Consider the following 16,083-nt stretch of genomic DNA (forward strand, 5'->3'; position numbering starts at 1 on the left):
ACTAAGGAAAAAACCTACCAGTAATATTATTAATTAGAATGGTGTTCTCCAAAACAAGGGTGAGCATACATCCTGGTTTGCTAGGTCCACTTTATACTGTTGTCATGGTACAATTATTAATGCTCCATTTCACTGTATTCACCAGAAGTATTCTGGTAATACAATCAATTATAAGGTTATTCTAGCTAAAATCCATAATAATCTCACAACTGCTGTACTTCCATCATTTGCTTTAAATGGGAAATATAATTGTATAGGCATTGGTATGCAGTATAATGATTAGTGTGTAATAAAATGAAGATTATAGGAAGAATTTTGCCCTTAAGCCACTTTTATTATTAATAAACTGCTTGTAAATACTACTCTTCCATAAAAAACACTTTAGCTGCTTGTAAATGTGAGTTTGCCCTTTCCAGAATTTTCTAATGAAATCAGTCTATTAATAGGGACAGCTTTAAAAATTCCTCACTTTTTGTTTTCAGAAGACATTTGTTACTTAAGATTTACTGCTCCCTGTATCCAACAGCTATGAAAATAATCATTAAAAAACTTTAAATCTTATTCTAAGTATTTTGTTAAAAATTATTACCAAATATTTTGTTGCCATTTCACTATAATTTCCAAAAGTAATAGTTTTCTTTTAAAGCATATGGTAGTTTATTGGATATAGTATTATAAAAATTATGAGATTTCAAAAATTGAAGACCCATTGATTTATTTTCTGAATCTGAGAACTAGTCCTTTTTTTTTTCAGATTTTATGTTTAGCCTTAACAATCAAATATTAATGCCTGACTTATAAGTGTTTTATTTTGCTAAGCTGTTTGGGTAATACAAGCAACTGTGAGAAATAGTTTACTGGCCTCAGAGATTTTATATTTATGTTTAGGGTCTTGGTTACTCACTTTTATATCTTGAAACTTTTCAACCTCATGTCTTATGTTCATTGTTACTTAGGCATATTTATATGTTTCTATGTATATGAACGTATATATATATATATATATATATATATATATATATATATATATATATTCATGTTAAAGGATTATCTTAAAATTATTACATACTTGTCAAATGAATATTTTCTGTTCATGAGAAACATAATCTAAGGGGTAAATTCTATTAATATTCAGGTTATATGCTTTTTCTTTTAACATCAAATTTTAACTTAGAATCATAGTCAGATAGGGTTAGCCCCAAAGTACTTTTGATTGCAGGTAGTCCATTTTTTAATAATGCCAGATGTAAGTACCTCACCTTCATAAAATGGCAATTGCTTGAGGGCATGATTATTTGTATTTTTAGTCTTGAAACTTTTTTGCAGTCTCGCTGGCTGAAATTTTAACAAACAGTTCTTTCATTGGTCTGTAGTAAACTCAGCCAAGACTCAACATTTTTGATTCATACATATCCTGTAAAATTCCTTTTTTTTTTAAATTTTCTATGCCAAATTTTCATGAGGACTAGAAGCTAAAGCAAAGAAGTATGTAACTGATATTGTTCTGGAAAGTGTAATTTTTTTTGTCACTCTTCCTCCTGACAATCTCTATAGAAACTTTAAAAAATAACTTTATACATTTTCATAGACTTTTACTTTGTGAGGCTCTGTTGAGGCTCTCTCTGCATGTGGAGAAGTTAGGTACCCTTTTTGGTGTTCTTGTTTTGAGCTCTCAAAATAAATACCTTTGGTATGTTTTTATTCAAAGTACTTAACTCTGCATTGTGATTCTTCATTTTCTTGTATATCTTCGCCTACAAGATTTTGAGCTTCTTAAAGATCTATATCTTATTCATTTCTGGATCCTCACTGTCTAATACTGTGTTTGTCCCGTAACAAATCTTTATTGAATAGATGAAAATATTTGAAATATAATCCATTCATTTAGCAAATCATCAATGAGCATATACTATTTCAGGTACTATACTGGGTACCGGAAGGGATGAGAGATTAATTGGGACATTTCTTGTAAGATATCTGAAGAGATAATTAAAATATAGTTAATCCGTTGAACAATGACTATTGCCCCCCTACTGTGTGCCAGCTATTTTAGTGCTAGGTGCTAGATAAATGGATATTAGTGCATAAGGATGTTAGGGACTTCTTTTCTACCAAGAGAAGGTTTCATCTGAGCTGAGTTTTGGAGGATAAGTATTTCCCTATTTAAGGAGAGAAAACAGCATTTGCAGAGGAACGAAGGCCTGCCAAGTGCCTGTGCTGCCCCCGTTTTTTTGGGAGCACGTGGGGGCCTCCTTGTGATGGGCTGTGACACATGCCCTGGCTCTTACCCGTGTTCGAGGGAGGTACATTGATGAAACATTTCCGTGCAACTTCAGTTTACCAGCTCTTTAAAGGACTGAGAAATGAATACGTGGGAAAGCGGGGAGCATCAGATGTAGACATTTATTTCAGGCCTCAGCATTTAAATATTACAAGGAGGTTGTACTTATATGTGAACTCATCAGCTGTTTTAAATTATTTTACATCCTTGCTTGGCTAGGAACTACTACTTATTAGTGTTATAAAGTTCAATCAATGAAAGCATAATTACTTTCTTAAATTTTTTTTCCAGTAATCTTTCTTGATATTATGAGTTTCTCTTTCCAGATAATTGAATAGTTGAGACGGACGAGTGCTTTTATCCTGGGTGTGAATTTTGTCTTCTGACTTTTCCCTAGAGGCTTAGTTCTAGGAAACTAAGAACTAAGAACTGGCTGGGATGGATCTTTTAATAAAGATCTAGCATAATTTATGTAGATAGGGGTTAGCTACCCATGCGAATTTGCTGAAATGACTGCCATACTGATTCAAAAGAACATGTGTCAGATATATTTGTATGTACTCGTTTTTCATATTGACTAGTGGATCTGTATATGGTTTTATTATAAAAAGCTATGTAGATAATACAAGTAAAAACAAGAATAACAATCACACTTAACATTTATTAACCCTTAATGAGAGACAATATGCCACAGTGGTTAAGGGCACAGATTCTGGAGCCAGATTAACTGGGTTTGTGTTCCAGCTTCTACCGCTTTCTAGCTATGCAGCTTCAGGAAGTTATCTCACCATTCCATCCTTCAGGGTCTTCATCTGCTAAGAGGGGATAATAATAATAATGTCTACCTTATAGGGTGGTTGTGAGTTAATATATATAATATATTAATATGATTATATGTTATATTATAACTACATAATTATAGTTAATATAGTTATATTAAAATATATGCTTGACATAACTTTTAAAAATTCAATAAATATTGGCTTTTAAAATTGTTATTAGTAAGCATTTATTCTATGCCAGGCACTGATTTATGCTTTGTATTTATTTCTGTTAATCTTTAAAACAACTCTATAAAATTGGTATTATTATTATTATCTTCAATTTATAGTAAGTAAACTAAGGTTCAGAGAGAATAAGTAATTTATCTAAGCCACAGAGTTAGCAAATGCCTAACTCTGTGATTTGAATCCAAGTAGTCTTTTATTGTGAACCACTAACGTTTTAATTTTGAGTTAATCAGGCTGGTGATAAACTCTTGTAATTATTTAGGATGTATCAAAAGAAAGGGACACAAGTAAAATTTATAATCGTAGGTAGACATTGGTTAGAAAAATGCTTTTATATGCTTGGAAAAAAACTGTAAGGGAAAGCAGTTATGGTTTGTGAACTTGGCAGCCCACTGAGCTCATCATAGTTACTAGCGTCAGAGTCTCCGTGATAGAATTTACTAAGTATTAGCAAATGTCTTACGATTTAGTGTCAGTGGGTTCAGGGAAAGCTGAACAAAGTCTGGGCCTGGCCTGCTGATTCATCCCACTCAGCTCCCCACAGGCTTTGCCACCTTTCTCCTGGACTGCCTGCCGGTCAAGGAATTGTTTCCCGAGGGAAAGGCTTCTGGCTCCCTCTAGAGTTTGGTAATAGTACACAATTTGAACAGAAAAATCTTGACAATTGTAATGAAATAATTTTTAAAATATGATTCAATTATACTGAATTATTTAGTATATTAAAATTCTTGAATTTCAATTCCCAAGTTGTTAATGTATTCAATTAACATCATACCCTTGGTCTAGTTTCTAATCCTTTGTTCAGTTTCTAAGTCTCTTATTGCCTTAAATGTTCTCTTATTTGACCTGTGGCAAGAACTCCATACACAGTAGCTGCTATTAACACTATTCGTTTATTCTGGCCATATATATAAATGGTGACTTCAAAAATATTTATGAATAGAATAAATAATAAGTTTTGCACCATTTTAATCATACGTTTAGAAATTAGGTACCAAAATGATCTTTTGTAAAGTTTTTTGTTTTTATATATTTGTGTGATTTTGTTTAATTTTATATTGTTTATTTAGTTTGTGACTTTGGACAACTCATTTTACTTCTTTAATTCTTTGTTTCTTTACCTGTAAAAGGGATTTGATGAGACTATCTGTTTCTTCAAAGGGTACACAGTAGGAGCTTAATTAAATGTCTCTAAGAAACAACAGATGAAAAACAGTTATATGTTTAGGAGAATTGTATTCCTAAATTAGGAAGGAACTTTGGAGAATTTTCTTTTCTAAATAAATGAGGAAATATAAAACATATGAGATCAGAGAGAAGGATAAATACCTGAACCAAGCGGTACCTGTAGTGGGGTTGGGGGGAAGGAATGGGGTTTTATTTATCCATTCTTCAGTGGGCCTTTGGGCTGTTTCTATTTTTTGGCTATTGTGAATAATGCTGTTATGAACATTTGTATATGAGTTTTTGTGTGGACATATGTTTTCATTTCTCTTGGGTATTTCACTAAGAGTGGAATTGCTGGAGAATATGTTATAGTTACCATTTTGAGGAACTGCTAAGCTGGCTTTCAAAGTGGGGGTACCACTCTGTATCCCTACCATTTCTCCGCATCCTTGCCAATACTCGGGTGTTGCCTGACTCCTGATTCTAGCCATTGTAGTGGGTATGAAGTGGTATCTCGTTGTGGTTTTGATTTGCATTTGCCTCCTGGCTAATGATGTTGAATATCTTTTCATTTGCTTAATGGTCATTTGTATTTCTTCATTGGAGAGATTTATGTTCGGATCCTATGCCCATTTTTCAACTGGGCTGTTTATCTTTTTGAGCTGTAAGAGTTCTTTGCATAGTCTAGATATAATTCCTTATCATGCATGTCCTTTGGAAATATATTCTCTCTTCTGTGGGTTGTCTTTTCACTGTTTTGATGGTATCCTCTGAAGAGCTAATGTTTTTAATGCACAACTGTTTTTAATTTTGATGAAGTCCAATTTGTCTACTTTTGTAGCTTGTGCTTTTTGGTATTATATTTAAGAAACTCTTACTTAACCCCAAAGGCACAAAGATTTACTCTTACATTTTCTTCTAAGAGCTCTATGGTTAGGTCTTTGATCCATTTTGAGTTAATGTTTTCTGTGTGGTTCTTCAAGCTTTTGACTCTCATCTGATTTCCCAAACTGTGTGTGGGGTATATTGTCTGTAAAATGAGGGGGGTTGGGCTCAGTGATCACTGAAGCCCTTTTGCAGCACAAACATTCTGTGATTCTGTGTAACTGTAACCTAATTGTCTTTATGTTCTTTTTAATAGTACCATTATTTGTTGCAATGAACAAAACTCATGTAATAGCAGCTTCAAAAGAAGCATTTTATACCTGGCAATATCGTGTGGCAAAGAAGCTTACAGCGTTGGAAATTAATCAGATCACACGGTCTCGAAAAGAAGGGAGAGAAAGGTATATCTTTTGATGCATATTTGTGGAAGTTCAACCATATCACATTTAAATCAGACATAGTTAATTGTAAGTTGTCATGCTTGAGAACCTTAAATTGTTTTAATAGAAACAATGCTTTCCCATTAATTTGAATGTCTTTCAAATGTATCTGTTTAAATTTATCAAAATAAAAGAGAGGTAAGCATAGTGTAATAAAAGAAAGACCTTAGAGATAAAGACTGGAAATCTGTGTTTTTATAAGGAAATGGCTATTCTCACTCATATGCTCTCACCATATTACAGTGATAACGCTCTACTGAAATGTGATTATTCCATTGCGGTCTGAATGTCTTCATTCCTATGTGTTAGTGGCGGGTCTTTTCAGGAGGGTGGGGGGCGATCCTAGTATTGTTCACCATAGGAGAGGCAGGTCCTTAGACACTGAGGAGGTCTTAGGTGGGGAAAACTGGTCACTTGGGTTCTTTTTCTTACCCTGGATTCCAGGGAGTCTGGGTTTGGACCAATGACTGGTAACTGGGGATAAAGAGGGCTCCACCACATGGAGAAGTGAGGAGCCAGGATGGAGGGATTCTCTATAATAAGAGTCAGTGTCAAGGTGCAGATGCATTTACTGTGTGTTGTAAGTTCTACTGTATGTTTTAGTGATACTCTAGGTGTGTTTCCCTTTTGTTATTATCCTACGCCTTTAAGTAAAGCATTTTGTTGAATGTTTTAACCTAATGATTCTTAATAGGCCTGTGTTGATGGGCAGTCATGTCAGAAATCCCAGGTTACTTTCTCAAATCATCTTCTTCCCACCTAACTTGAATCTTAATGCAATCTTCCCTTCCCTTGAAGACTCACTCATGTACTAAGATAGGAGATACGTCTCCAGTAAAAGTATTTTGGATATGTGAGTTCACGTGGAAGCAGAAAACACCAGTTGAAAAATACTGTATCTTGTCTTCTCGCTACTTCTGAAAGATTCAGCAGGAAGAATCTTTGGCCCGTTTGAGGACAGTTATGTGGCAGTGGCAGCAACAGCAAGAGACCTGCAGTTTGGGGGAGAAGGCGGATCTTAGGACGGGGGGGTGCAGAAAAGTCTAGCCCCTCCATACAGTGAGTGTCCTCTGTGAGCCGGCTGAAGCGTTTCTGGCTTTTGTGTCAGTAAAGATGGCATCATTTCCTTCTATTTCTATCTGGGATATATTTACCAATTTTAGTGACTTTGTGCTACTTCCTCTGGATCTCAGTTTCCTTATCTGTAAAGTACAGTTGATGATGATGATAACAGGCAATACTGAGTACTTCTTGTGTGCCAGACACTGTGCTAAGTCTCGTCAATTCTCCTATTATTCCTGTTTCTTGGAGAGGAAACTGAGACGCAAGCTTAAACTATTTGCCAAAGGTCATGAGCTGATTAGTAGAGATGGGACATAAAGCCAGTTTATCTGGCTCTGAGCTACTTAGATTGACCTTTCTTATAGTACCCTACTTGTTTTAAGACAGGGAGGTGGGTCAGATGATCTCTTGAGAGACCTGTTCTAATCTTCAACTTTTATTTTGTGACAACTAAGTAGAAGTAGTAACTGTATATACTTAATAGAAATGTGCTAAAATGCAGAAACATGGTACCTCTCAGTTGGCCCACCTTTCTGTACTGAACATATTTCTATTAAGTTTATTTAACATTTGATCTTGTTACATTGATGGAAGTAGAATTATGATTTCAATTTAGCACTGGTAAAATTTCATTACATTTTAAAGATGGAGAATGGCTTGATTGTCCTGTGATTATATTACAGCTACAACTATTTGATCCCTTTTTAAGTATATGTGCTTTACAAACATGATTTTATTGATACCTCTCAAAAACCCTGTAAAGGGAGAATTTCTACAGATGGAGAAATGGAGGCTCAGAGAAGTTAAGTAACTTCCCCAGGGCCTCATAGCTACTCTATGATGTATCTACTCTATTTACCTCCATTCATTTTTTTTATTTTTATTTTATTTTATTTTATTTTTTTATTAAATTTATTGAGGTGACAATTGTTAGTAAAATTACATAGATTTCAGGTGTACAATTCTGTATTACATCATCTATAAATCCCATTGTGTGTTCATCACACAGAGTCAGTTCTCCTTCCATCACCATATATTCGATCCCCCTTACCCCTCACCCCCCCACCCCCCTTACCCTCTGGCAACCACCAAACCATTGTCTGTGTCTATGAGTTTCTGTTTCTCATTTGTTTGTCTTGTTCTTTTGTTGCTTTTGGTTTATATACCACATAGCAGTGAAATCACATGGTTCTCTGCTTTTTCTGTCTGACTTATTTCGCTCAGCATTACACTCTCAAGATCCATCCATGTTGTCACATTCATTTTAATATTTTTTCAGCAGACATTATAGAGTAACTGACAATGTGTGGCAGTGTGCTACGTACGCACTGCAGATATAGGCTTTGTCTCCAGGAAACTCACCATCTTAGTGGGAGACAGAAGTAAACTAGCAGTGACACTGGCGTGAATAAGTATTGCAATGAAAGTATCAGGGAGTGGTGGAAATCCAAAAGTGGCACATCTTAGTAACACTGTAGGGAAGGATTTTTACTTCAGAACAAAAATTCCGTTAATTAGAGCTTCCCAGTATGTTTAAGTTTTACCTTTATTAAGCACATTGACAGAAGGGAAGTTATAGAGAAACAACAGAGAAACTTAGTGTCTTAGAAGTTACTACTGACTGACGTTCATTTGGAAAGTAAGGTAAGATATCTCTTGGGACTTAATGAAATTCACTGGAAATATGTGATCCAATGTTCACGTATATTTTTGGCACAGCTTTCATGAACATATCACTTGTATAGCTAGTAAACATTTGGTAGATAGTTTCGACCTTTATAAGATTGAACTTCGTCAAGAACTCTTCAAAAAATCGTAAGGACATTTATGTTAAATAACAATAGTCGTTACTGTCATCCAATCCTTTAACTGTTCTAGAGATGATGAAATAGTAGAACCTTTATCCTATCTTTGAAATTCTGATTCTCCCCCTAGAATTTATCACGTTGATGATGCTCCTCCTGGCTCAGTGGACGGCGTGCTTGATTATAGTAAAGCCATTCAAGTAGGTGATGTTATTATTGCCGGCGAATGTTAAGATCTATAGATTTGTGATTTTATTTTGCGACCTGCAAAAGAATTTGTTTTCAGTGATAGCATATGATTCTAGTAATTCTTTTAAAAATTTTCTATTCTGAAAACCTTTTTCTAGATTTGCTATATTTTTCTTCTTTTGATTTTAAAAAACGTGTTATTTTGAAATAATCATAGGCTCACAGGAAGTTGCAAAAATAGCATATGGAAGAACCTCATTACCCAGATTCCCTCAGTGGTGACATTTTCTGTAACTCGTGTAATATCAAAATTGGGAAATTGACATTGATAGTGATACTGTTTGTTAAACTACTACCTGATTCCTTATTGTTTTCACTAGTTTTTACATGTATGTATGTGTATAGCTCTGTGTGATTTTGTCACCATAAAGGAACCTACCTGGTGTTACTTCTTCATTTTCACATCCACTCTCCACCTCCATCCCTGTTCCCTGGCAACCACTAATTTGTTTCCACCTCTAGAGTTTTTTGTTACTCTGAGAATGTTTTAATGAATGGAATCCCGTATAGCATTTGACCTGTTGAGATTGGCTTTTTTTTCTCTAAGCATAAGTTCTTGAGATCCACCCAGATTGTGGCAGTGCCATGTCATCTCTCCCTCATTTTGGCATGAGCTGGTCCTTCTATTATCTGTTCATCTTTTACGACTAAACTCAGGGTTTTGCCTCCCTGCCCATTTCGGTATAAGTTAGATGCTCCTTCCTCTGTGTTCTCATAACTCCTGTGCGTGCCTGTACTTCTAGCGTACTGTACTGTAGTTAGGTGTTCTGTCCACTGTCTTTCCCAGGAGACTTTTGAGTAATCCCTGAGGGTAAAGATTTCTTCCAAGTCTCTCCAGTGCTTAGTTTGTTGTCTCGCACATAGTAGGTGCTCAGTAAGTAAATGTTTGTTAAATTAATAAATGTATTATTGAAGTGTTTTTAGTGAATTGCATACTACCTTATACTAGATTAGTCATTCAATAAATATTTGTTAAAGAATAACAATTTATTTATTTTAGGGCACAAGGGATCCAATTTGTGCCATAACTGCCTCTGATAAGACATTGGTTGTGGTAAGTTGTAAAAAAAATTATTTTATGAATAACAATTGTTTACATTATAAAAATAGAGTAAAACAATGTGTTTTGGATTTGAATATCTTGTTTTACTAAGTTTAACATAAGAAATAGGAAAAGTTTCAAAGATTGCCTTGCAAATTATTAATCATTTGCAAAAATAGCTGTTTATAAAAGCAGTAGATTGGGGGAGAATTTGACACTGTCGGTTGAATGTGCCTGCTAAAGGGTTGGCACAGGTGGGGCCGACTGGATGGGGTAGTGTTAGGTCTTAGAGCGTTTCCTTGGCTCTGTGGCCTGCTATTTTATACTGGAGAAAGTACTTTGGCTCAGCTACTTTCATAAGAATTAGAATGAAGACATGGTGTGTTTGCTGGCCAGTAAAATAAAGAAGTATGTGGCAAATTTTGCTGAGTTTTTCAAATAAAATCAATGTTATAGTGTCTTTTCTTGAGTTTTGACATTTGAAAATACTGATTTTCAAGATACATGTTTAATATAGTAATGCTGGTAGAGTCATTGAATTTGAATTATGTAAACAGAGCCTTAATAGTGTATATTTCCAGTTCCAGGTACGTTCTTTAGCCAGGAACAAATTTAAGGGAAAAAGAATAAGAACATAGTCTTAATTTTTCCTCACCAAATGAACATAGCGTATGTTTTAAGCAGTTTGTCTTAGGTCTGTCCACAGGTCTGTCCATCTCTTGATTTCTTTTCAGATTTTTGCTATATGGCAGTGTTATTTGTTGTTGTTGTTGTGTTTCTGACATTTGCAGAAAAAAATAACATGCAACTCAGATCAATCACAAAAATTGACTTAATTCCTAAGTGATAGTCTCACTATAAGAAATGCACTCAAATAGTTTTAATACCAGCCAGAAGTTCTAATGGAGAATATATCTTCTACATTTAAAACTGTTTTTCATTATTGAAATAGAAACAGTTTTTAGAACTACTTCTTTTTCAAACTTTTTAAGCCACAGGACCCCCTTTTTCAAAAACAATATCTTGTTTTATACCCCAATATATTGAATCTTTTAAGTCCATGTGTCCCTTTTATACTTTAACTTTTCCCTGCGTCGTTTGTCTATAGTCGAATGATATTTCCATGCCTCTGACGGCGGCATTTGACTTTACCACACAAGCTCACTGTTCCAGGAAGGAAGTTTAGGAAAGCAGGTGTACATTTTTCTATATTTTTGTGTTTTTCAAGAATGAATAATAATAGGAAATTTTTATACTTTAAAGTAATCATTTATTTTAATAAAATGTAGCACCTTAACTGTATTTACTTAAATTATAAATACTGTAATTATTTTCTGTGGATTTCTGACACATTTTGGAGAACAAACTTGAAATCAATTAACGACAGTGAAAAGGTTAAAAAAAATCTCTCTCCCCTCTCCCATCCTCCCCCAGCTTTTCTGATAGGCCCCTCTTGAGAATCTCACTGCAAAAGCAGTGCTGCTCCATACAAAGGGGACAGAGAAAGATTGACTGGCTGAGTGGAACCTTCCACTTTGTGCCATTGCCATGGTTCCAGACACAGAGGGCTTTGAGAACCTCAAATGTCTCCTGTCTGTTGTGCTAACTGTTGATCTGTGAGCCTTAAGGCTTGCATACAAACTTATATTCTATTTTATCTTTAAACACATTTAAACTACTTACTGTATCTCTGCTTTCTGATCATCTTCTCCCTTTGCCACAAAACTTTATCAGATAGATGGCTATAGGATAGAAACATAGACTTTCAGTAGCAACTATTTCACATGGTGATCTTATATTCATTTTTCATATATATGAAGTTTAATTCAGTAAGTGCTTTATGTTTTAGCTTTTAATGTACCCTGAATATTAACCTAGACAGCAACTATAAATAACCCTAGATATTTCTTCCTTGTGATGTAAGAAAGTGTGTATTATTAAAGAGCTACGTTCCTGACTTCTTTTTTGAATGTTACATGAAAAAAAATCGGATCACCTTCCTCCACGTTTAAAAGGTTTTAATTAAGTTAGGAGAGAAACATGTACTCAGTAACATGATTCAGTATCAGAATTGGGAATTCGCGGTGACACCATAACTTTGGTTTTGAAAATAAATATATGAACGTATAGAGAGACTTGTAGTTATAATTTAATATTATTATGGTCAATTTGCTTTAGTAATCCAAAGTGATTTTCATAGGCTCGTGAATCTGGCACCATTCAGAGATACAGCCTTCCGAATGTTGGTTTGATTCAAAAATATTCCCTTAATTGTCGAGCCTACCAGTTGTCCTTGAATTGCAACTCTAGGTAAGTCTGAAAACTCTCTTCACGCAGATGTCAGATTTAGAAGTTATCAGTTGGGATTGTTGGATGTGTGTAATAAATGCAAAGATGTGTGTTTGTTTTAAACTTGTCTTGTAATAGGTCAGTGTGGTTTTACTATATTGTATTTGTAGTTAAATATTTGTATTTACTATATTTGATTTAGATGTCTTTCTGTAACTGGGCAAAATATAGAAATTGTAGTATAATATTTTAAATTATTTGCATACCTGCTGCTTTAATCCCCCTGAATAGTTTTTCCTCACAAGGAAGCAAAATAGAGTACACCATGTCTTCTATCAAATTTATAAAAATTTGTTTAAAGCCAGTTATTTATTTAAAGCCATTTCTACCTTCTCAAGGTCTGATGAATGGATTTTGAAGAAGAGTGGTTATAGGTAATGGTATTCGTGATTGCTGGTAATAATTGTACGATTTTCCCTTTCTCCAATTTCATTATTTGTAGTCGTCTTGCTATCATCGACATCTCAGGAGTTCTGACTTTTTTTGACTTGGATGCTCGGGTCACAGACAGCACAGGACAGCAAGTTACTGGCGAGCTGTTAAAACTGGAGCGAAAAGATGTCTGGGATATGAAGTGGGCCAAAGATAATCCTGATTTGTTTGCAATGATGGAGAAGACAAGAATGTACGTTTTCAGAAACTTGGATCCTGAGGTAAAAAACAAGAAATGAGCATTCACAAGACATAAATAGTGAGCCAAGTATCAAAACCTGGATATTTCCCCTTTGTTTATTCAAGAGGTTTATTGGTGTTGGATGCATACATTTCTGAAAATGAATAGAAACATTTCTGTAGAGTTTAAAAATATTTGTTTTTAAGTGGAATTAATATTCATCCTTTAAATATTCTGTACTTTCTCTGAAAGGTACTTCCTAAACGTTTTATCTGTTCTTCTTCAAAGGTGGAACCATGATCACGAATGATAGTGTCTTCATTTTTCTCCTAGTCAAAGTTAAAAAAAAGAAAAATCAGTAGTCTTATTTACCACGATTGTGTAAAACAACCTAACCAAAAAATGTGGTTTAGAAATGTCCTTTCATTCTCTTTTGCCTATTTGTCCACCTCATTCTGTGCTTATCTTGTCTTATTTTACAGGGGCTCGGCCACCCACTAATCCATGTTTTCTCACCCTGATAATTTTACCAATATGCAGGTGTGGACTGTGATTAATCTACTTTCTCCGGGGTATCAGGGAGCCCCTTTCTCACTAATTTTAAAGTTGTATTTTTGAATTTCTACTGGTTGCACACATGGCTCTGAATTTTTCTGTCACTTAGTGTATGTACTCTGGACCAACTGTTAGCTGTTGTGTTTCGGAAATTCAAAATTATACATGTCACCTACCATGTTAATATAAGTACATGAAGAATTACGTCCCTAAATTAGAAATTTTAAAAGAATGAGAAAAAAATAAATTTTGACAAGGTGAAGTAAACTTTTATTTAAAAATGCCATTTAGTATTTATGGTTCATGTACCATTAGCTAGTGTCTCAGCATAACGCACACTTTAGAGGGAGGAATTATTAACTTTGTAAATACAAGTCTCATGTTCAAATAGTCTACTTGATAATTTTGAATTTTTAGCTGACTTTTCCAGGCCTGATTAGGATGTTACTGTTTTCTCTGTGCAATGTAGCTGACTCAGGAATTTGTGCTAGGAGGAAGAGAGGTGACAGTTCTGCCTTTTCTTGTTGGCTTGTGCTTACATTATCAGTATTATGTTTAATTCACAAATTCTTTGCAGGAAGCTTTTAAAACCACTTGTCCAATTTCTGAGTTAGCTCAAATTAGATTCTATAATCCCTAAATCCATTTAATTAGGTACATACAAACTTCGGTAAGTCACAGTGTGCTAAAATTGAATGGATAGTCAGGGTACTTCAGGAAACCTGTTATATTGTACATGTTATGAGACCTTCTGACTTGTGTACCCAAGAAGTAGCAGTGTTTCTTGGTATAGTATAGATTAGTAAGGTGTTAAGTACACTTTTGATGAAAATAAATATCTTTCTTTTTGTTTTATCTAGCCCAAAATATATTTTTCTGAATGATAATCATTTTTATACAGGTATACTTGGTTTATATGTAGTCTCAAAATATAACCAAAGTATATGAAAGGCCTCTATAATTTATAAGAAATATTTCATTATATACACTTTCCTTTTGAATTAAATTCTGTTCTGATTCTTTCTGTGTGTTCATTGCTCACAAAAGCATATTATTTGCCTTTGTGTAATGCAACCTGTTTTTGAGGAAATAAAGGGATTTTATAAATTTTCTCATATAATTTGACTATTTTAATCAACAATTTCTACTTTTTAAAAGAAATATACATTTTAAAACTCAATAAACACATATATGCATGCAAGAGCCTCATTCTTAAACTTAGACATACTAAATTCAAACTAAATATGAACAAATTTTTACCTCTGATTTTGATCTCTTTGGTAACTTCCTATTATGATATTTTTTTTAGTTTCTGTCACATATGAAGAACTAACTTTCATAGTTATAAATTTGATACGTTACTTCATTTGGATTTTGGTTATTTTCTAGTTCATTATGGTATACATAGATACACATATTTTTAAAAATTACTTTCATCATCAGATAACATTATCCTATGTCATTATCAGATAACATTATCCTGTTCTTTTTACAGTGTTTTTGAAGGTAGTAAGCATATTGGGAGTTTATTTCTTTTAGTTTCTATAATATTTATACCAATTTTTTTCTGCTAGGGATTTAGGGCAGCTACTTTACCATAATATTCATTTACTATACTTTATTTGTACAAGCCATTTACTATACTTTATTTCTATAACACTGGGATAAGAGACAGACATATTACCGGCTCATATATTTACATATTGGTAAATTAAATCATCTTATCTAGAAACTCTATTAGGAACTCTCCCTGGCTAATGTTACAGAGGATGGACTTTTCATATGATGTGGGACTTCTTTGCTATACTGTGTTTCCCCGAAAATAAGACCTAGCCAGATCATCAGCTCTAATGCGTCTTTTGGAGCAAAAATTCATAATATGTTAAGAAAGGAAAATTTTATAAAATTAAATATAACATTTATTTTTGTCTTTAAAGGAACCCATTCAGACTTCTGGATATATTTGTAACTTTGAGGATTTAGAAATTAAATCTGTTCTTTTGGATGAGATATTAAAGGTAATTCTTAAAAAACTATTATACTTCTGTTACTGGCTTGACTGGGATTCATTTTTGTACTAGGCAGTGTGGTGTCCAGTTAGGAGTGTGGATTGAGGAATCAGATATATCTGGGTTTAAAAAAATATATATATATATTTAAATTAGTTAAGTGTACTTTGAGAACCGGATACACTGGACACATTCTATGTATATCTAATGTTAGGGTAAAGAATATCTACAGTACCGTTGCCCAGTTTACTGGCAGGGGGTGCTAAACTACAAGAGAAACCAAGTTCTCTGTGATAGTTTTGTTATTTATCTGACTTACTACATGCAGAGTCATAAAGAAAAGAATATTGTCATACTTTATTTCCCTCTGTGGGGGGCCTTCTTGACCTAGGAAATATTTAGCTGAACTGTAGATTCCTTCAAGCATACAGTTTTAAGAAATAACATGAGTGTTATAACGTGAATGTAAGAAATAACATGAATGTTAACCCTAATACAATGTTGTATGTCAATTATATCTCAATAAATCAGGAAAAAAAAAGAAACAACATGATAAATTTCTTGGAAGACAGGGAAGAAGGAATACAAAAGGAAAAGGAAGGGAATTAACATTTAG

General features: G+C 33.9%; 1 protein-coding gene across 3 annotated transcripts in view; it reads left to right on the plus strand.

Moving 5' to 3' along the window:
* WDR35 (WD repeat domain 35) overlaps positions 1–16,083 on the plus strand; it is a 55,227-nt gene that overhangs the window by 24,826 nt on the left and 14,318 nt on the right. For all 3 annotated transcript variants that reach the window (XM_019755205.3, XM_019755120.3, XM_088796278.1), the window contains 6 exons: positions 5,600–5,744; positions 8,781–8,850; positions 9,900–9,953; positions 12,142–12,251; positions 12,733–12,943; positions 15,396–15,476. In XM_019755205.3, coding sequence (XP_019610764.3) covers positions 5,600–5,744; positions 8,781–8,850; positions 9,900–9,953; positions 12,142–12,251; positions 12,733–12,943; positions 15,396–15,476 — 671 coding nt within the window. The remainder of the gene's footprint in view (positions 1–5,599; positions 5,745–8,780; positions 8,851–9,899; positions 9,954–12,141; positions 12,252–12,732; positions 12,944–15,395; positions 15,477–16,083) is intronic.

Source organism: Rhinolophus sinicus, chromosome 2, assembly GCF_057876585.1.
Source record: "Rhinolophus sinicus isolate RSI-liver-muscle chromosome 2, RSI-T2T, whole genome shotgun sequence".
NCBI lineage: Eukaryota > Metazoa > Chordata > Mammalia > Chiroptera > Rhinolophidae > Rhinolophus > Rhinolophus sinicus.